Source organism: Epargyreus clarus, unplaced genomic scaffold, assembly GCF_041222505.1.
Source record: "Epargyreus clarus isolate Ecla_fem2 unplaced genomic scaffold, WU_Ecla_fem_2.2 ptg000009l, whole genome shotgun sequence".
Taxonomy (NCBI): domain Eukaryota; kingdom Metazoa; phylum Arthropoda; class Insecta; order Lepidoptera; family Hesperiidae; genus Epargyreus; species Epargyreus clarus.
In genome coordinates, this window is record NW_027332217.1 from 595,001 (window position 1) to 619,095 (window position 24,095).

Here is a 24,095-nt window from a genome sequence, read left to right on the forward strand (position 1 = left end):
AGATGAAAATCATTTTCACAACATCATTGCAAGCTTGCAGCATCAATTGACACGACATCGTGATTTTTATGACGCACGTCGTAGATTTTCACGACGCGACATTGAAACGTTTCACGATATCACAAACAACTGAGACGCCGTATCATGTGTATGCGTTTTAGCCCGCAGACGGTACAACAAACATCATCTCTATTATGGAGTATAGATACAAAATCGTAACTGTAGAGCCGGCAACGCGTATAGATCGAAAATTGGGGACAAATCGAAATCAAACCATTCTGTCGTACCGTCCGTGACCCGACGTGGAAGGCAACTTAAACTGGCTAATGTTACGCTAAATTAAAAAGAGCGACTTGCTACTTCACATACTATTGAAAGGAACAATTAATACTGAACTGAAATATTGAATGAGATGTAAAATATCATTCGTTCATCATGAATAATGAGATTTTTGTAAATTAAATGTTTTGAATGAATGAATAATGGTTTCATTAATTAATGCTTGAGAATTTGATACCAATATATGGTTAACTTTGATCACACAGTCACAATCATAAATATTCAATAATCTGAAATGAGTCTAAGGTTTCAGTAGCAAGCCACTCTGTACTACTAGGATTATAAACTTACGCATCGTTACCTACAAATTATTACATTGGCTTACATTTTACTTGCGCCTTACACGCAGAAGGAATGATACACAATGCCTAACGTCTACGATGTGATTGTAAATTCCGCTCCCTACAATAAAATAGCTCCAAAACCCTGTCAACCACATTACGCAGCACCAATGAACACTTGGGAATTAATTTGGGAAATCAAGTGTTTAAAATTAAAATGCGCTGCCGTTGACAATGGGCATGATGACAGAATTAAAAAATCAATTAGATTTTTTTTAAGTAAAAACAATGTATTCAAAGGATTCTCAAATATGACCTGGTGTTCATATGAACTTTAATATTTATTATATTTTCAATAAAAGTATAAAATATTGCAGTCGGCAATCGGGTCTAAAACGCTAATCGGGGTGAATGACGTCATTTATCAGACATTACACCGTATTGCTTGAACTTTTCTGATGTCGTAGCGTGACGTCACCAACGAACGCCATGACACCCGCAAGCGTTTTCGCGATTAATTCAAATTTGGTATAAAAAATGCTATTATTTTCGTTAATACTGATTTTTTGTCGCAATAATACGATTTTTGGAAGTAGACATGTACCTACATTATAGAAGAGGATTTAAAAATTTGTCATCACGCCCATTGTATGTTTGATATGTAAATATTGTAAAGAAAAATTGGTCCAAATTTGAAATTAAAGCTGCGAGCAAGAGACGGGTTACAATGTGTGGTTTTATATAATTTCATGGCATTCAAAATGCCTTGTGAGTGTAAATATATAATATAAAGTCAACACATCCAAAAGTATTGTCAATGTATCAGTTAACAATGTAATATCGTTATCAAATATTCCGTGTCTCCTACCCACAGGTTATACAGAACAAAATTGATCACGCGTATGTTTCTGATTCATAATTTACTCAAAATACATAAAATGTAAACAGACATGTCACTGGCATACCTTTCATTTATTCGCCCTACTTTCAGTTCAAGATTACCTTAAAAGGTTGAGGGTGTCTTTACACTAGAAATATGTGAGATAAGTAAGATATTGAACTAAGATATTCGTGTCAAATACACCAATGGGATTGCTTGATTTTATTCAACGAAATTTCATTGTATGAAAATCATGCAATCTTATTGTTGGATCTTGCACACTCATAGCTTAGCTACCTCACACATTTTCAGGGCAGACTCCTCTAGCATCCTTCTAAATAATCAATCTATCCATTCTTTACCTACCAAAGATCGAAATTAGATAATGTCACATGAAGACATTATCAAATGTCGTTCTTTAGTAAAGAAAACATAGGATAGATTTATTATTAAAAGCACTGTCAATTACACGTTAGATTAAATTAGTTTACATTTTAGATACTAAAATTACAAATCAGTACGCGCAATACGTGAAATAATTACATTTGTGCTGGACGAGACATCGTTATTCAACGTCGGGTTTGTTGCTCTCATGTTTCTCACATTACTCATTACTTTCCAAATCTTAAGTACAAATTACAATACAGAATTTGGTAGCCAATCGTTGGGTCACAGAAAACACCCGTATTCCGGCTTCCTTCTTAGATAAAATTTAAACGGGCGTCGAAAAGGTTTCTTTTATATAAACTTAAAATACTTCAATGGAAGCCAAATCGAGATATTTTCTGACACAACCACGCTATCATTCAGAAATCTTTGTATACTGTGCTATCTATACAAAATACTATTTATCAAAGTTTACTCGGTAATCTAATAAATTTCAAGTAGGCCCATTTTTTAAATAACAAATGCAATGAACCGCGTTTTTGACATAATTGACTTAATTTCCGGGAATCATAGACAACACAGTACACGACAGACGCGGGGCATAGACACCAATTGTTTATCTATAATCGTATACCGTTATCGTTGAGCAGAGTCGTTGTTTATCAATCTTTAGAAATAATATGGCTACTTATAAGTAAACAAATACATAGAGATATAGTTTGTATAACAAAAAAATGTAATTTCTTACTTTACATGAAGGTTTGACAAGACGAAACAACCATATGGTCAACTAAAGAAAATATACTATTCTGATTGCAAAATTATGTGAATGAATGAACGGATCTTTCATACTATGTCAATCCCGTTCAATATAGCAAAAATGTTTCGATAGTTCGCAAAAAGTTTCTTTTTTTCTGTAATAAGGATTTTTATCTTTTACTTTAAATTGTAACAATTAACAATAAAAATATACCAAATTATCCTGACTTTTCAATATTTTTATTTTAATATAATATTTTTATAAAAGTATATGTATGTTATAATCAAATAAAATTGCAATCAGAACCGTAAAAATTGATTAAATATTGTAAAATTTTCGTGGTTACAATTATATATACCAAAAAGTACCGTTAATATTGCAAAGAAACAAAAAAAGTAGATATTCTATATGGAATGATCTAACAATATAAAGTATTTTCAATAACTACTTTAAATAGGAACTGACTTTACAGGAATCCACTGAACTAGCAGTTTTCATATAATAAACTCTGTACATAAAAACAATTTGTTACCAAAATATTATAATATAGGTGAAAACGTGGTAAATTTCTGAACGGTTGAAAAACAAATGAAAATATTTTAAAACTAAAATCAGACATAACTTAGTGTCAAATTGAAATAACTAAGTTATTATAAGTTACTAAGTCTTTGGTCAACACCAAGAAGTACTAATTTATTAGATGTTATTTTTTCCACTTAGCATGCAAAGCCTTTAATTATTTTAGAATGGTTGCTAAAAAATATTTTGTAAAAACCAATAAGTATTGGACACTTTTATGTTATAAATATGAAAATTAAAAGAAAAAATGTTAATTTCTTTGGCGAAAAGAATTTTTAATTCACAACTGTAACTCGGACTAAAATTCTTTATTACTGAATATTTAAAGATAGAAAATATTTTCTGTAAGACGATTTAGATAATTAAAGATTAGTTTGTTGTACTAAATAAAAAATATATTTATAGTAAACAAAAGTTCCCATATAGAATATCCACTGCTACATTATCTTACATCCAAATCGCTAGGGAATCGTACCGTATCCACGCCGACGAAACTGGTTTTCCAAAATTTTTACAACTTTTTGTGTATAGGTTTTCTAAATCAAATGTATATCCTTTTCATTCCAAAATCTATCAAAAAGGAAATGTTATGTGTATTTTTATGGAGGAATTTCTTGATGTCTTTTTGATATTTGTATCTACACATATTCTACGTGTGTCGCACTATCCATAACAAAACAAAGTCATATCGTTCCATATAATGTGTATGAACGTATTTATATCATCCGTATAGACCGCACAGATACGGTTCTTGTCTGTTGATATACTGTATAGAACAATATGACTTTGTCTGACACACGTTGAATGTCTGTAGACATAAATGGCGCCTAGAATCTTTAATTTTGTATTCAAAATGGAGGGACAATTAATTACGTTCAGTCAAAGGGTGTCTAAAGGGTCTGTGTAGGTGGCGCTAGCACTGCATGTGATCAACTGCATCACATCACGATGATCATTAAAAACAAATATTAACAAGCTTTGTGAAACACAAATGTCAATACAAACCGCATACACACAATATCAAACCACGAATAGTGAAACATGTCAATATTGCATGTGTATAGACAGCCTATGTGCCTGTCAATATTTGTGTCAAATGTGTTATCCCATGCAGTGTATAGTCCGCGCCAAACTGCTAGTCCGCTCTGAAGTTGTTGCGAGCGGGTGTAGTCATGCAATTTTCTATGGCGACGCCTCATTTCTATATTCAGAGCGGACTAGCAGCTTTGCGCGGACTATAGCTTCCTATCGGCGGGGCGGAGTGTCGGCGTGGGTGTGGGCGTGGGCGGAGGGCGTGGGCGAAGGGCTCACTTGTGTTCGAGGTGCGGCGGCGGCAGTACTGGGTAGGGCGGGTAATAATGCTGTAATCCATATTCTACAGACTCGCCGTATTCCACGTAGCTCATGCCGCCCATCATGCCCATCATCGCTGCAAGGAGAAATGAACTTAGTTTGGATTGAAGGAAACAATGGAGAACGGACGATGGAACTGTGATTAGTCAGATGTAGATGAAATTTTTATGCAACATACTATCAACTAAGTGAAGCGCACTCGATATTAACTGTGCAATATCGTACATTGATATTAATCATTTACTTAACACTGAACATGTCGCCCTACGATGACATCTCTTTGCAAAAACACTCCTTTTAAATCAGAATGTAGAAAATTTACACCTCTGTTATTAGATTTTTTTTAAACTTACGTTACTGTTATGAGGAAGAAATTTTAAATATTTTTTGTGAAATAAAGAATCTTAAACCATAAGAAATTAATATCGAGGAAGTGAAATTGAAAGTTGACATTATAAACCTTGGTTAAATATGCAAGAAAGTTACCGGGGTCGTGCTCGACGGGGTAGTAGGGCACGGGGTAGACGGGCGGCGGGTAGGGCACGTAGGGCAGCGGCACCACCGCCTCCGCGCACTCCTCCCCGCCAGCCGCCGCCCCGGCCGCGCCGCCGTAGTGCTGCGCGCGACCGTCCGGGTGAGAGTTGCGACTGGAAACACGGTGCTCGATCAGTCGTTCGTTCAAGCGTTCATCATAAAGGAAAAATTAATTTCTTTCATTCATAGTTTCATAGTTTTCATCATTATTTATTCATTCGTTCATAGTTTTATGGCAAATTGTAATCTGATCTGGTAGACAGCGAAACTCGTTAATTTATTTTAAAATAGAAAAAGGCAAGTGTCATTACAATTAAATTTGAAAACTGCTTGCAAAGTCAACAAGTACAACATATTGGGGAGAAAAATAAATTAATTATAGAAGTACGTATAAAGTATAAACGTAGAAATAAGAGTTCGATGAAGAAGCTTATTTTAAAATAAAACTCAATATCATAATAAAATAATAACATATCTTCGAATATCTGTCGTTTTAAAAATATTATGTGTATGCGCACAATACATCAAAATACAACACACAATCAATGTATATAATATACATTGATTGTGTGTTGTATTTGTAATATTTTATTATTATCTATAGTCTGATTCATAATTAAGTGTCCAAAATGTAAACAAAGGTGTTGACCTATTAAGAAAATACGTTTCAAATGGTAGTTTCTTATTTTTGACAATATTAAATTAATACAACAATAATAAAATAATAATCTAAATAATTTAAGATCAATTCACATTTTCTAATATTTATATTACCTCAATTTCGTTCCATACAGCAATAATAATAAAAAACAAGGTTTATGGTAGAAAATTAAAATGTGATAATGGTAACACAATCGGAACCCAAAACATTTCTTGTGCCGTAATTTTTAAGTTCCGTAGCTGATTTTATTCATTTTCGTGATTGTAATCTAACTCGAATGTATTATCGTTTTCATAGCGCGTTTGTTAAATTGTGAATAATTGTAAAGTTTTCGTTTTTTGTTCAGTTTGTTAAAGTTTTTGTTTCTTGTTAATTTTGACAGTGACATTTATTTGTTTACATTTTGGACACCTAATTATGAATCAGACTATAGAATATACATAGTTATAAGTTTATGCGATTGTAAATTTATAATTTCTCAAATTATTTTATACATAAATATGAAATTAAAAGTGAAACTTACCGGTTGTTGTGTCCCCTGTTGGACATGTTATTATGCCTGTTATGGTTGTTGCCATTATTCTGGCTACCCTCATGGCCGTTATTTCTCTTGAACCTGATGGTATAAAAAGCTTGTGTCTATTGCATGTAAACATTTCATGTCTGAATTTACACTTCTTCGGCATTTTTCATAAAAAAGTAAAATAGATTGCATCTATCACCCACTACCCGCACAGAAAGTGCTATTATTACGAAACAAAAAATCATTACATGAAGTCGATTAAAAATATATGTATAATATGTAATGTATACCATATATCTAATTCTTTTTTTGTGAAACTTATATTTCCTAGGCAATTTTATGGTGTCAGTTCTCTGAAAAATCTCTCATCTTTTCCCAAATGCCCCAAAAGAAGTATAACTTCAAAAATGATATAGCGTAGCGTATCGTATGTTGCGATAAAAGTCTTACCTTTACTTCTACCACTACCCAATTTACGCATAACCGTATTACTTACTTAGATTATTTTTTAAAAAGGCACAAAAATAAATAAATCAAGCCAAATCCAAAGCCATAAAAGGCAATAAAACTACTAGAGACCGCGCCAAATTGTTGTTGTGTTCAACCTCATTGGCTCCCTGACTCCACCTGCGCGGAACAACTTCAAAGTGCACTAGAAGTTTGGCGCGTACTATACGGATATATCAAGTTCCCTATCAGTTTAATTACTAACCGTGGTCCGACGAGCGGGCGCTGTCCGTTGCCGCGGCCCTGGCCGGCCAGCGGGGGCTTGTCGCCGGGCGGGCGCTGCTTGTGCGCGGGGTCGCCGGGACCCATGTTCGGACGCTCATGGAGGCTCATGCCCGCCATTTCCTATCAAATTACAGACAAATTAGACAACAATTTCATTATAATATAGATAGCACACGAGTGTTTTAATCTTTTATCCACTTGATAGTAGGTTTGCAGCTGCCGCGGTAAACATCTGTAATGTGGGGTACATTGTATTTCCTGTACGCCTAAAAACTAAATTGGAATGCCCCGTATGCATACCGTACCACACCTTTTAAAAAAAACATAATAGCACTTTACACAGCTATTTTTTCTATAATATAGGAGTAGTAGACGAGCATGTAGTCCAACAGATAGTAAGTGGCTTCTGTCGCCCATGACTGTAATTAATCCCAGATAAGATTAGATTTCTACTCGAAGTCCAGCAGAAATTCGCTGCTACCCCTAAGAACTAAGCTTGAATGCCTCATATAGGTATGTCTCCCGTACCACACCTTACAAACCGAAATATAACAGCGCTTTACACTGCTGTTATAAGACAAACAGGTATGGCGGTGCTGCCTGCGAACCACAAAGGTACCTTCCACCTTCTCAATTCAATTCTCCTGAAAAGTCACTAGTGTCACATTGGACTAATATAATTACATAAATCTGAAATCAAATTTCATTAAGAAATCAAATTTAATTAAGAAATCGCACTGATTTAAATAATTCTAAGCACATTCATTCACATTACACACATTACATTCCTTACAAACTTTGCAACTTTACTCTATTGGGTTGAGACGAAAACCAAGTTAAAAGGAATACCTGAGCGAGATCCCTAGCGGCGAAGTGCCTTATGGGTCCATGGTGCGGAGGAGGACCATAGCACGACCACATGCACTCCACGCCCAGATTGAAGAAATAGCGCAACGTGGCTATATCTGCAAATAAATTGTACATAAGGATTTTGCATCGGAAATACCATTTTTTTATATCACAATCTTAAATCACATGAATCGTTTTTGAAATGATACGATATTCGATAATAATTGTTTATTTTGTTTTAGATATTTTTTTTATTTTTTTTTGGGACTTGTTCAAAAATTGTTTCATGGCTCGTTCTTCACATTTTTTTTTCAGAAGGTCAAAATTTAACTTAATGTTAATTTTCTTTACTTTTTTTTTGTAAAAATTCGCCACCAATACACATTCGGACAATTGATTCGGATAAATCCATACGTTATTATACAGTATTGATGCATCTGTATGTTGAAATTAAAAAATACGTTAATTTTAAACTACTCCATCATAGACACTCATTTTGTCCTCCAAGCCGAACACCAGACATTGGATGTTCTATACTACTTCTTTACGTATTTATCCTCTCACGATTTTATCCTCTGAGCCAGACTCATCACCAACTCACCGTTCATCGGCAGATCCGCACCGTTGGCCTGTACGCTCTTCAATACATGGGGGTTGATCGGTTGCGCGGAGGGCGGCAGCGCGCGCTTTACACTATGCTCCTAATGCCGCAGTATTGCACGCAGTCATTGAACATGATTAATCTAGGCTTGTGTACTACATTTTATCCAAATACAGGTAAAGTTTTTCGGAGCCGGACACAAACTCACCATTCATCGGCAGATCCGCACCGTTGGCCTGCACGCTCTTCAACACATAGGGGTTGATCGGTTGCGTGGGGGGCGGCAGCGCGGGGTGCGACGAGTCCAGAGCGTGCGTCGCGGGCTTTATACTATGCACTCTACACCGTAGTATTGCACGCAGTCAGTACTACTTTCGTCCTAACTCACCGTTCATCGGCAGATCCGCGCCGTTGGCCTGCACGCTCTTCAACACGTGGGGGTTGATGGGCTGCGTGGGGGGCGGCAGCGCGGGGTGCGGCGGGTGGGGGGCGGGCAGTGCGTGCTTTACACAATGCACTTTACACCGTAGTATTGCACGCTCTCACTGCAGTACTACTTTCTTCGTAACTCACCATTCATCGGCAGATCCGCACCGTTGGCCTGCACGCTCTTCAGCACATGGGGGTTGATGGGCTGCGTGGGGGGCGGCAGCGCGGGGTGCGGCGGGTGCGGGGCGGGCAGCGCGTGCGGCAGCGCGTGCGGCGGCGGCGACTGCGGCGCGCACCACACGATGCCCTTCACGCCGCAGTACGGCGCGCAGTTGCTGTACGGCACCGGCATTGCGCCCGCGGGACTCATGCCCGCTGTTCAAAACACACGACAATAGTATTAAATATACTGGATATTATGGCAGTAGCGGCTTAAGGAAGAAGCGGAAGGGGCGGCCCGCTCCAGGCCTCTAAAAAAAGGTCGTCAGAACCAAACAATCTATAAAATGTTAATGGAATGTAATGTAAGTATGAAATTAAATCTATGAATCTATGTGTATCAGTCAGCGAAAAGGTTACCGAATCACAGGCGAACATTTACGTTTGGGGGCCTCCATTCAAGTTTCCGCCCCGGGCTTCTGACGTCTTAGTCCGCCACTGTATTATGGACCTAACTATTAATACTTTCTTAGCTCCAGTACTGAAAAACCTATTTATTGGAAAATCAACGGCTAAACAATAACATAAAACAGGTTGGAATAAGTAGTCCTCTGTACTATATTTATTTTTAATGCTCTTTTTTGTTGTCTTCTGTGTACACACATATAATTAAAAAAATAAAGCACAAAGATAATAACAAACCTATTTACTTATCTTGTCTGAAATACTCGTCACTCCGTTGTTGTGTTTGTGGGTTTTCTCTAAAAATAATAGGTGCCACAAATTGCCGCCCTAACCAAATACGACCTAATAGTCTTTAAACACCCTTGAGAACTTTTTTATAACACTCTTACATGTAGAAAACATTTTTCCTTCACTTACAGAATTACAGCAAGCGATAATTGATGTCTAATAAAGTAAAACATATAATCTCAAGTTTAGTGTTTAACTGGCTTCAGTTGCAAAATTGTATATGTAAATTGCATTTCGCCTTATAAAAATTTAAAAATATATGACAGATTCATACATTCAAATTAACTTGGAGCCGAACTCCATTAATAACCTAGATGCAATACTGGATGTATTACTTTCAAACTTAAAGTTAATATTTCTTACCCGTGTAGGTGGCGATGGCGTTGGTGGTGGCGGGGGTGGAGGCGCGCGCGGCGACCGCCTGGCTGCCGGGCGGGAGGCCGGTGCCCATGTCGCCGGCACCACCGCTCGCCTAGAACCCCACGATACCATTATACACGACTTACTAAACCACCCTGTATTGTACCTGCTGTAAAGAAGTCTATTTTTTAATTAACTGTGAAAGTTTCGGGTTCTTTAAATAGTAATTCTAGAAAGCATATTGCTTTAAATATCTAATCCTAATTCTAAGACGACGTCGACGACGAGCAGTGGTTTTCAAAGTGAAAATCGCAACCCCCCGGGGGTCGCCTCGGTATGAGAGTTTTGCGAGCGTTCATATAGTGAAAATTCAAAACAAGAATTATAAAGCATTTTTTTTTAATTGGTTGTTAATTAATAAAATCGATGTAACAATATGTAAACTAATACCTATTTATGGAAACTAATATTTTTATACAGATGTCATATGTATATAACATAATAAAATATAAATTAGAAAGCAGTGAGAGTAGGGGGTCGCAAAATATATTTTCATGCTAAGGGGGTCGTTCCGTTAAAAAGTTTGATTACAACAGATTTATAGCAGTGGGCGTTGCGTAGGTTTTATCGTTTTGTATGGGATGTATTTTCCGCACGGGCGTAGGTTGAATTTTCCACCCGGGGTTTCGTTAGCAGCTGCCCCAGTTAGAAATTAAAAAATAAAGATCTTCGTGCAGCTAATAATAAAATTATTTCAATAACGATTACATCAACCCATTAATATATCACTTAATATGTATATGGACTTGCTCTTTCAGTTGCTGTTATCGTTGATGTGTGACAACAATAAATCAATAACCCGCTGCTTTGAGACAGACTTACATACAACCACATCCATTTTGAGATTCCTATTCACGATTTTTCAAGCAGCAAATAATACAATGAATGAATAATAGATACAACTAGAACGATACCACCACCACTATAATAATAGATACCACTAGTGAATAATCGATCGTGCATTTGAGTGCACAGAGCAAAGTTCAAAGCGTCTAATGCAGTCCAAGGCAAGTTCAATTACAATCGAGCCAGATATCAATTCAATTTGCGCCTCGAATCAAAGATTTCCGTTTGGTGCGATAGGTACCTGGGAGTACAATTGTTTGATGATAAATACGAATTAAAACCACTGTCCGCCACTGTATATTTTCTCCGAATGGATGAAAAACTACGAAATTGATACATGTTATTCTAACCCACTCAGGTCGCCTAATTACGATATAGAAATAAATGAATGCTGATTTTTGCAAATTAATTTTAGGAGGAAAATTTAGGAATTAAAAAGAAATTATATTCATAAAGGGAAATTTAATATGCTAAATATGAGAACAAATATTTTAAACAAAAATTTAAATTAAATAAGAAAAACAAATATAAAAAAATAAGAGCTTTGCCGCAATACACTAACAAATCTCATATTTAATCTAAAAATGATTTATATGCCATTTAATAGGTATATAATGCACAATTAAAGTATACCATACCTGGTTATTCTCCGGAGAGGCGCCGTTGGAGTGCGCGAGCTCTTGGGGCGGAGCGCCCGCCGGGCGGCAGTCTACCATTACTGGTAGAGCTTCTACGTCAATCTGAGAAATAAGTCTCAACAATCAACAACCAGCCAACCTATATTGCAATATATCATATTTCTTAATGCTCTGCCAGTCAACTAATTTTAAATACTGGATTGCAATGCAGCTTATATCACAAGGAATAGATTATAGATTTGTACGAATATCTCGATATGCAAATATATCACTATCAGTAATCCTGTTTTGTGCTAATCTACAACGAATTGTATATTTTGTGAAAATATTATATGTGTCGCTGTTGGATTACCTAATTTTTTTTTATATAATATAGGAGTAGTAGACGAGCTTGCAGTCCACCTGATGGTAAGTGGCTACTGTCGCCTATGGACATCTGTAATCAACCCCAGATAGGACTAGATATTCCTACCTGAGGTCGGCCACAGATGCGCCGCTACCCCTGAGGACTAAGCTGAAACGCCTCGGAAAATTATGTCTCCCTCACCACACCCTTCCAAACGGAACACAGCAGCGCCTAACACTGCTGTTATTAGGCAGAAATAGGTGTGGCGGTGGTGCCACCGGAGTCGAACCACAAAGGGTTCTACCACCTTCCAGATATATAAATTACTCGACTTATATCATAAAATTACACCCTTGTAACCGTGTACGATTGCATTTGATACAAATAACACCAATTATAATAATGCATTCATAATTTTGATAAACAGCGTAACACGACAATAATGTTTAAACACAGCGTTATCTTAACACACCGTTAACTTGAATAATTTGTGAACAACTTTGCTTCTAAAGTTTGCTAATAGGCGAATACTATAAATTGTAAGTGCGTTACAATTCGAGGCCTAATTTATATTATATCTTACAAGTATTTTTACTATATATTTGCTGTACATAGTAAACATAGTTATAAGACAAAAATACGAATTTACATATGTAAAGCAGTGTTGGAACACAACACTGAAGCGTTAGGGGTTCGCAGAGCGTCCATAAGGGGGTCGCGAAGTCTCAGTAAAAATAGAAAAATACATTGTGAATTTTTAATTAAATTGTAAGTAATAGATGTAATAAAGTATTTCATTAAATAAACATGAACATAGCAAAGTTAATCATTAGAGGAAAAATCCCCCAATGAACGGGTGTGATAAAATTAATAAAAACGGGGATACCAACATTTTTATTACATTATAACCGAATATAAATAAATCGGACAGGATGCGATTTTATGTGAACTGCCTGGGTTTCTTATAATAATATAGGAGTCGCAAACGAGCTTGCAGTCCACCTGATGGTAAGTCGCTATTGCCGCGCATGGACATCTGTAATCAACCCCACGTAAGATTAAATTCCTACCTGAGGCCGGTCACAGATGCGCCGTTACCTCTGAGGACTAAGTTGGAATGCCTCGGAATAGTATATTTTCCTTATCACACCCCTCAAACCAGAAAACAGCATGGCTTAACACTGCTGTTATTAGGCAGAAATAGATGTGGCGGTAATCTCGCTGAAGTCGAACCACAGAGGGTTCTATCACCTTCAAAATTTATTAGAGTTTGATAGGTGTTGATGTAGCTCTATGGGTTGATATATTACATATTTTAAGCAGTATACCAATGCAGCCAGTACATTGCCCTGCGTTTTCCACAATGCACATAGCGAAGCAACAATTGTCCGTGATTGGTGCAAGTGGCGGACACTGGGCAGTGTGCACAAATTGCCCTATTAGCCGACACGGCGCGCGAGGTCACGGGTTCCCACACCGGCGGCTAATATGCTAATGTCTTGGTGTGGTTCAGAGATTGATTGTGTAGGGCAGCTGTGTGAAGCGTTAAAATATCCTACATAAGTATATTCTATGCCCACCTTTTAATGATAAGACTGATAGGCCTAATAGAGAATAGTCAACGTCGACTATGGACATTTGCTATTGCAAGGCAGGGAAGCCTACAATGCCTTTGGAGGAGTATTCTTTTTTTAATTCTTTACCATTCTGGGGATATCTATCTCGGGACTACTCGGGAGGAAGTACATTCCACATCTAGCACACTCATGGCTAAAACGAAGGCGCAAACCGAACCGTGATCCTCCGGTTAAAACAATGGACCATGCGAATAGTAAAACAGGGTAACTCTTTATGCTTTGCTACGGCGACACTAGCATCTTAATCTCTGCTTTGAGATTTTCAGGAAAAACCTCGTATGATAGGTATCTCCTTCATCAAAACTACCAGACTTCACCATCGAAAGTATACCTACACATAATTATAGTTATAAAATTTATATAAAACCATATAAAAGTCCAGGTTATAATACAACAAGATAATGTTTAAAGGACCTTAAATAAAACCGGAATATAAATGTCGAACGGGGTCGTAAAATCCGCTAAAGCACGACTCGCCTGAACAATTTATGAAACGGCGGCACGTCATACAAACGTTTTGAAACTCCAACGAAGCGATGAAATCCCGTACACTAATTAAAAACTATAATTATCAGGTTAAGCTTAACCTGATAAGTATAGTTTTGACAGTAGTTATGAAAAAAATATTAAATTATAATCGTTATGAACTAAGGCCCGCCCTAGGTACTCAAAGTCAGAGGAAGCCGTGTCATGAGGAGAGCTAAAATACAACTTTATTAATTACACAAAAAAAATGAAAATTGCAATTGAAACTGTTAGACAAAAATATGAGTCAACGTTGCTACAACAATATCTAAACATTTCTTTAATTAATAATTTCATCACGTACTTATTCCTTCAAACGTTTAATTTAACAGTGTTTATACTGGCCATTATGATTGTAAAGGTAACTAGCCTTTAGAGTGCTTAGTATAACTAACTTTACAAATTAATTGCTCATTACATGCCAATACCTGGGGACGACGTTATAAGCTTCATTCTACGACCTAACTTTGGTGTATTGATCGTTTACCTAAGCACGCTGCACCCGATGCTCCGCCATCTTGTTTGTATGCGCAGAACGCACCAAAATGGTAGATGGGTGATATTTAGTGCGCAGAAACTATAATATATCCAATGTATTAATAGATTGACAGGGTGGTGAGTCGATAGGGAGAGGGTTGAAAGCATGGGTTTCCGATGTCCAGACTATTATATTAATGAAGCTGTACATCAAAGCTAACACAAAGCAGATTACACTAGCACTAGGGTATTAATTAGAGTGTACTCTGGTTTCACAAAGAATATCAAGTATCTAGGGACATTGGTAGTAGTTAATGAGAATTCTAATCTAAAGATTGTGTGCTCAAAAAGATTTGTAATTTCACGCGAATCACCAGTATCACTTAATAATACGGTATTGATCTTAGTATCTTTTCAAGTAGTCGGTTAAACTTTAAAATTCCTAACATTGGAATTTGTAACATGATGTAATCTATATAGATACTAGCTGACCCGGCAAACGTTGTGTTGCCATATAAATAAAAAATGTTAAGGGTGAACAACCCTTATCACTTAGGGGTATAAAAAATAGATAGTAGCCGATTCTCAGACCTACTGAATATGCATATAAAATGTGGTGAAAATCGGTAAAGCCGTTTCGGAGAAGTACGGTAACTAACATTGTGACACGAGAATTTTATATATTAGAATTTTAGAGATTTGGATGTGGTAAAGAAAAGATACTCATACTAGGCTTTCCAACTTATTCCTCAGGGGTAACAACGCAGAGATGGCCAACCTCTGGTAGAACTCCAATCCTAAGATTGAAGCTGCCACTTACTGTTAGGTGGACTGCATGCTTCTTTTCAACTTTTTAAGACTTTTCTTAAAACTTAACTTATAATTTAAAGAGAGTAGGTAAGAGTAGCGTAAATTACTTATGTTTAATGATTCTATTTTTAACCACTTTCCTAAGTAGCTGCGTAAATATTGAAAAAACGAAACTTGTTACATAAAATCATCAACCCACGTTGAAGAGCTTCGAGACGACAAAACAGATTTATAAATACGTATTGACGTGGGCAGCAATTATATCGCTACAGGTAAACGTCGACAAGGGGCTTAACGAGCGTGGGGTGGGATTGGGCGGGGGTGTTTTGATTGGGGGATGATGTTTTGGTAATAATGTCTATAAATATATTGAGCACTGCAGACTCGCCCCGGTGTACCATGCCAGTTTTAAATTAGATGCTCAGTTCGGTAGATATCATTATTATATAAATATGACAAAACAGATAAAAACATTTTTCTATTTTGTATGTCATGTCATGAGCTTTAGTATTATAAATAAAAAAAAATAAAAGAAATTGGAATTTTATGATTCGGTCACTTATCTACCTCTCAATCGCGCGCCACATCGTAACTTTGTAAATTGGTTGAGAAGCCAAGAGGTACCGCTCGCTTCGTTCATATAAAAAGGGCATTGATAAATATATAGAAAAAACAGTATCTTTTTAATTAATTTCCTATGATGATTTCGATCGAGTATCAATCACAAAGCGAAATTTTTTACATAATATATAATATTTTGCATTTATTATTCGCCAAAGTTTTAAAAGAGAGTAACTGTAGTAGTAGTAGTGTGTAATAGTTTGTGGTAGAACCCTTTGTGGTTCGACTCCGGCGGCACCACCGCCACACCTATTTCTGCCTAATAACAGCAGTGTTAGGCGCTGCTGTGTTCCGGTTTGAAGGGTGTGGTAAGGGAGACAGACTTTTCCGAGGCCTTCCAGCTTAGTCCTCAGGGGTAGCGGGGCATCAATGGCCGACCTCAGGTAGGAATACCTAATCCTATCTGGGATAAATTACAGATGTCCATGGGCGGCAGTAGCCAATTACCATCAGGTGGACTGCATACTCATCTGTTACTCCTATATTATAAAAAAAAACTTCATAGTTTGTCCGAGGTGACACCACTGCCACACTTTTCAGTGTTATAGTGAGTATACGATAACATTTTGATCCATGACAGAAAGGATTTGTAGCCGGCAGGAAAATTGGAAAACTAGAATTATAACTATTAAAAAATAACTGCAGAATGGTACTTCAGTTTCAATATAGTAAGATGTATTGAACATGGCTACCGTATAGTTAGCATCGATCACCGCCATATTTGATTCGCGAACGCACGTAATTAAGGGGGGTGGGGGTGAAGCGGACAGGGGTGCGTTGAATGGCTACCTTTGAAATGTCTAGACGTGTATTAATAGTTACTAATCTATATCAACGAGACGCTTATTGATCTCGCATAAACATAAATATACTATAATCTATAATCTATATTGTGTAATTAAATGAAATGTAATCATTATTAATATAATTATAATGAAATTTTAAAATTTTGCATGCTTCCCTGAAGCTAAGTGTGAGAAAAATTGTAATACTCCTACCAACCCACATTGTACCACATTTAAAAGCAAATAAATGAATATGAATAAACAGATTTACCTGTTCATAGTTATGATGTACATAAAGTAATTACGTATGCATCTATCTGAACTATGTAAGAGGTAATTGCTACCCATAGACCTTTGGAGATATCGTTAAGAAAATGGATTCAAAAATAACAAAGGGGCCTAGAAATGACTATATGAAAGAAAAATTGAGTGTTACACAGAATCGTCGTAGACTTATTGAAAAGTCAGAGTTATACGTAATACAATTGTTGTAGATTTACTGACGCAAAATGGTAATCATAGGTTTTATTATCATCCAAAAACAACGATTAAAATATGGTTGGTAATAGCAGGACTGAAAAAAGACAACTTACCGGTATTTTGAAAATCAGCTAATAAATGCAAATATATCAACAAACTCGTATAATAAATAATCGTACTTGTACACATAACTCTGAGTATTACTAAAAACAAATACTGCGAAACTAAAACACTACAGAGTACAGATTCAATTTTTAAAAGTATACAAAAATCTTCATAATCATATTACTTTGAGAAAATACCTATCAATTAATTCTCAGTCACATGTTAAGTACAGAACACAGTTCACAAAAGTAATAGAATCTGAAATAAAATTCAGCATGCACCAGAAACCTTCACCTCTACAAGAGAATTACTATATTTATTATTTATGCATTTTTTTTATTGAAAGCCGTAATATTTGTATCGTGTGTCTAGTACAACAACCGTCCGGCTGATGCGCGGTAGCAGTCCGAAAATCAAATCTTCTAAATTAAAAGTGCTGTAATGATGCCCATATATCAATCGGTCGATCTACTAGAATAGTTTATCGGTTATCGAAGTTACCTCAATGAAACTTCTTTTGTAACGTTCTTACCACACTTAAACACATCTTCGCTACACTACATTGATAAGGCAAAAATAGAAGCGGCAGTTTTGCGACTTCAAACTAAGATTATCTACTTTTAAAACATCACAAACAAACAAAAAACAACAAACTACATAATTCAAATAAATATGTACTACACACATACAATACTACATGATCGTGGATATAAGCTACGATATGGATTCAATCAACTTGAAAGCAGTTCACTTGATCAATAGCATCTTAAAAGAATTTAAAATTTAGTGACATAATCAAAATTTTAAAACCCAAATTGAAGTCTAGCCGTGACTACATATACGCAGGCTCAATGCAGGATTAGCGTTCGATAAAATACAATTATCAAACATCAAAGGGTCTGCTGCACCCCTTTCGCCAAAGGGCTTAATAATAGAGAGTACTTCATAAGTCCTCATTACTTTGTTTCGGTACAGAGCTGAACGAATCCCCTTGTACAATCAGGTAAGTTTTTGTTAGCCACCCTTCAAAAACAGATTGATACTCATATGGCACCCCATTTAATATTACGGACATTGAGGGGCGGTCAAGGTTCCGATGAAGGGTAGGGGCCACAGACGCAGAGATTAATTACGACGGGAGATTTTGCAAATAATGATTCAGTGTTTACGACCAAATTTTGAATTAGAATGCCTATTTATAATGCATCTATTTATATATAGGTTAAAGCAAAATAGATCAATATCATTTTTTAGTTTAACAATTTTTTTTTTGTTTTGTGTGCTATATAAGATATTCCTATTATAAAAAATGTTTGTTTTTTTTTATTTTAGATGAATTTCAGACACTCGTAATAATAAAAATGTAAAAAAAATAAGAGAATAATAATAACAGTAAAAAGAGAAAAACACATAAAAAGTTAGTAAAATGTATGATCAAGTGAAATGCTTTAGCGAGTCCTGATAGAAAATCTACTTAAATTGCAGACCAACTAACTGGTATCGGTTCGAAATTGACATAGTCCACGTGTTGGTAGAGGGGGTAGGTATAGTTGCACTGTGGCATTTCCAGCTCATCCTCAGCCCAGTCCATTGTGACTGGTTCCTTAGCCTTTTCTGGACTCTTTGGATCCTCCACCTTGGACTTGCTGCGAGACTTGTTCAGTCCTTGTTTCCTAGTGATGTTGCCTATACCAGGAAGTAGTTTATATAATGTACATGTTATTCTCACATAAGGTTTATATATAATAGATTCGGCGAAAGTTATATAATGTTGTAGAATATTTTTTTAAATTCTTTCACATAAATTTGGGGAGGAATCCAATAAAATAAGGTGCTATTAAATGTTTTAAAAGGATAAAAAAGTGTGCATGAGCTAGAAGCATTTCAAACAACAAGCTTGGATACGAATCAAAATTAGGATATTAAAGAACCCTAAGAATCTATGTTTAAACTAGACCCTAGCTATGCACCTAACTCGTGCACTAGATCACAAACTATACCGCACCTAGTTGCTGCAACATTTGGCTAAGGTTTAGTAGTTGCGAATTCGCCCTAGAATATCTGTAGGGCGGCGCCCACGGCCTGATCTCCTCGATGGGCAACGGCTCCAGTTGGTCATAGTTCACCACGCGTTTCTCGCCCAACTCCTCAATGAAGACCAAGCATGGACCACCTTCAGGGCGCATCTCTTGGATATGGCAGTGATATGGCACAACCTGATCGGATTGCAACTTGCATAAACACTTAACCCCTACTTGAAGTGTCGTCCCATCGGAATATCTAGCTCCATAACGCAATTCTGCAAAATGAATGTCTCTTGAGGAAAAGCAGTCCAAAAGTGGAAAAATACTGATGAAATATAATGTACCTCGTCTTAGCTCACTCCACACATCGAACTCAATGTTGCGGTAAATGTCCGGATCCAAAGCCTTAGCCACTTTATATGGGAAGGGTGTGATTCCATTATCAAGGAGATCTTTAGCACTGTTGACGTTCAAACAATTCATGCACACGTTTTCCAGTTGGATGAGGCTGCGATTAAAGACAAAAATACTAAGAGATTCCTTTAACAGACTGGCCCTGTCTATGTCTTCAGTATGGTGCTTGCATTTCAGCGCTAAAGCATTGTTATTTTTGTCCTTGTCTTCCTCCGATGGTGCCTCAATATAGATCTTGGCTCTTTCCTTCTGTTTCTTGCGACGCTCAACGTTCTCCGACATGAAATACTCAATGTGGTTTGATGGCACTTTATCATGTAACATTTTGTCAACAGCGTATGACAGATCCTTCAGTTGGTACACCCCATCATAAAGTACTTCATATACAAGTGCTATAAATAAATTAATGTTCATAACATTTACATATCTAAAAGTCTCAAATACGAAAGAAAACAATAAGAATATGTCACATATGAAAAATGGAGATCAATTACATTGATTGTCAGAGATAAAATAATAATCCTGCATACTATACAGGATGAATTTTTAAATAGGCCTTCAGGGCCAAATCCGAAACTACAAGTTTAGCGAAAAATGCTGAAAGGAGTTAAGAGGCCTATTTTGATAAAAACTAAAACTGCATCATTCCTTTTTTAAAATATCTTGTTCCCTAGCCGAGAATCGAACGAGTTAATATTGAAAAAAAATACGCCCTCTATATAGTGGATATCTGATAGTGTCGCTTATAAGGATCAAATTCTGGACAGTAAAGTTATGTGACAAATGAAAGGAAAGGATTTTTTTAAAGAAAAGACATATATTTTCATACGTTGGCATACTAATCTTTAAGATTATAAATAATTGAATCATATATTCAACATATGAAGTAATAACATCAAAGAATTTGTTGGTTAATCAACTAATTGTTCAATGTTATGACTATGACACATGGATTAGTATGAGAAAGTAATAGGTTGGCAACTAAAAAATATATAACTGATTAAATAGTAAATTCTTATTTTTTGTTGTTTAAAACTTCGTTTGAACGTTAAATATGATTTTCTATATCACTTTGTTTAATAATCGGTTTTGGCTCAAAAAAGTCATTCTCGCAAATTGTCAACATTACATCTGTACTAAACGAAAATCCAAGCATACCAAGTTAAAAATTATTAAAATGGTCCTAAAAATAACCCTAACCAAGTCGGACAAAAAAATATAATTTTTTGGAGAATAAAACGTCCGCTTTCGAATGATTTGAATAGACCACAAAATTGTTAATACGCGAAATGTTTAAATTAATGAATGGCGGGAACTTAACTGCCAAATTAATATGAAAAAATATGTATTTTCTTAAAATTGAGGCTTTTCCTTTAGTTTGTCATTTATTATTACTTACCAGAATTTGATCCTTATAAGCAACACTATCAGATAGAGGCATAATATAGAGATATTTTTTTTCAAAATGAACTCGGTCGATTCCCGGATAGGGAAAAAGATATTTTAAAAAACTAATTATGCATTTTCGCTAATCCTTATAGTTTCGGATGTGGCCCTGAAGGCCTATTTGAAAAATTCACCCTGTATATTAATTCACTGACACTACCTCCACTATTTTTTTTAATATTACATGGACTTGATATCATTCAAAAAAATTATGTAGGGCATAAGAGGGTAGATGAATGTACTATATTTAAAAAGTTGTATTAAAAAAAATATTTAACTAATATATTAAAAAATGGTTTTCAATTAAATAAAAGACTGAAAAATATTTCTATTTTGTGCTTTGTTCCTGTTATAGATGATTTTTAATTATTTTATTTATTGCACTGTTTCAAACAAGATTTTTAATAACGGAGAGCCTATCTACAGTGGCGGACTAAGGTCGTCAGAGGCCCGGGGCGGAAAGTTGAATGGAGGCCCCGAAAAGTGTAAAAACTTTATTTGATTTTACAAAATAACAAATGTGTCATAGAAATATTAGTCTGTGCTTTGGTGACCTGTTTCTTTTCGCTGTGTGATACACAATTCATAGATTGTTTGGTTCTGACGCCCATTTTTTAGCAACTTTGTTTGGAGGCCCCCAGGATTGCAGTCCAGTAGTGTTAATTTGAATAAAAATAAACAACTAATTAAAAATAACAAACAAGTTTAAAAAAAATTAAATATCTCTGACGAATTACTTTCAACTGTGTTATTAATTAGCATTACATAACAATAGAGACTATGTTAAGAATCCTGTAGAGTGTAAATAATTGTAATATATTTTAACGAGCTCCTTTTTGGTTAATTATCTGATCCCCTACAAGAGATATTTGGCATAATCCATATGATCCTGCAGTCAGCCAATTGGGTATTTCATTAGAGTATTAGAACAGTAGAAATTTAAGAAAAATTAAAAAGGGACTTACACTGGCAAAAAGATGATGCATTTATGAATTCTTTAGTGTAAACTGCATCAAAGTGCTTTGCTTCCGGGGAGTAAAACAGGTAAATAGTATTTCCATAGCCATTGCATATTTTAGTTTGGGGCCCTTTGTTGGCTTCGAATATGACAAAATCTCGTCTGAAATATTTTCAGTCATAAGTTTAATTTCTCTTTAACTTTGAAATATTGTATGAAAACAAATTAGGTTCCTTTTGAAAGTACTACTGACTTAATTTTTTTCAAGTCAAATAGGAACTCGCAAAGGCCAATAAGAAAAATGCTTGATGTTCCAAAAATCCAATTGTGATTTTTTTGAGTTCTCAAAAAACGCAAAGCTTTATTTTTTTGGACTACACATAATTTATATTGGGATTATTGTTTATGCGTAGTGGCATAACTATATAATTAATATGTATATGCACAGCCTAGTATTAAGCTAGCACACTTTTACTATTTAAAATATTTGAAAAATTCTAGAAGAAATATAGTTACACCACCTGAGTTATAATTAATAAACAAAGAATTTAGTTTGGGTCTTACCTATACAGGTGGCTCATAGCCGATATTTCAATAAGACCTCCCCATTCAGATGGATTGGACATTTCTTTCAGATAATTTTCAAATGGACAATTCAACGACTACAACATAAAATGCAAATTAAAATGGGTGGCTGCGCGAAAAAATTAAACAAAAAATGAAAAATATTTTTTCCTACCCCTTCGAAAAGATGTCTCTTGGACGCCATAAAGTTAACGCAATCTAGACGGACTTTGTGAAAATAGCGCTGCGTATTGAATATATTTTCTGAAACGGCCCTGAATAAGCAGCTGGAGTCCCTAGCTGTATGTTTTCGGAAAAACCCCATCTCGTCCAGCCAGCGGTCCGGTTCGGACGCGCGCTTATGAATTTTCCAGGGCCCGCGACAACGGATCGGAGAAGACATTGTAATGTATTACGGCTAATCTGCAGGTAAACAAAAACAAATGACGCTCCGGCTATACAATATAACACATCATTTTACACTCGCGATACGATACGCCGAATTTTTTTAACAAAAATAATCCTCAGGTCGCAATTCGAATTGCAAATCCATATCATAGCTATTTCGTCTGCCGAATGCAAATGGTTGTTTTGCAATCTAAACAACACGTGCAAATAGATTCGTGAGTGCAACGCTAGAAAACAAAAACAAATCACTTACCAGAAAATAAATTCTAAGTCAGCATTAGTTTTGAACTGTGATAATGGAGTCGTACTATACTTTCAATAATACAGAGAAATATCGCACGTGCAAAATCCAACCGTCAACCAGATAGGCCGGCGGGAAGGAAAATCAAAATTGAGCTGAGTTTGAGTCTCCTCTTCAATCAAAATAAAATAGCATTTTTGCAATAATGTTGCCATATTACTATCCCTTATTCGGCACATCCCACACTGATAGTCTTTGTTAAGGTAGTTTTACATCTAAGTGATAATTTTTTAAAGATTTCCCCCAATTTGAATTGAGTTTACATATTATAATATTTTTTGGAATTCAATTTTCTGAATGCATTACTACTAGTGTATGCCAAAACATTAAAGTTTTGTGTTATGTTGTTATTTTATCAGAATTTAACTCTATATACGTTTATTTTGCGTTGATTTGACTAAATGTATTTTATGATTTACAAACAAGGTTCAGCTATTCAAAAAAATATTTAATTACAAGTGGATTTATAC

The 24,095-nt window shown here is 35.7% G+C and overlaps 1 protein-coding gene across 1 annotated transcript; it reads right to left on the reverse strand.

The window, feature by feature from the left end:
- Positions 1–2,880: 2,880 nt before the first annotated feature.
- On the reverse strand, positions 2,881–23,748 carry otu (ovarian tumor protein). The gene is made up of 15 exons (XM_073076334.1): positions 23,578–23,748; positions 23,092–23,339; positions 22,917–23,014; positions 22,360–22,514; positions 19,879–20,340; positions 19,516–19,809; positions 19,006–19,196; positions 11,725–11,826; positions 10,184–10,292; positions 9,053–9,283; positions 7,879–7,994; positions 7,010–7,149; positions 6,298–6,390; positions 5,066–5,226; positions 2,881–4,655 (listed from the first exon to the last, which is right to left on the reverse strand). The coding sequence occupies exons 2-15, from the start codon at positions 23,317–23,319 to the stop codon at positions 4,534–4,536; spliced, it is 2,502 nt and encodes an 833-aa protein (XP_072932435.1). The 5' UTR covers positions 23,320–23,339; positions 23,578–23,748; the 3' UTR covers positions 2,881–4,533.
- Positions 23,749–24,095: the final 347 nt, after the last annotated feature.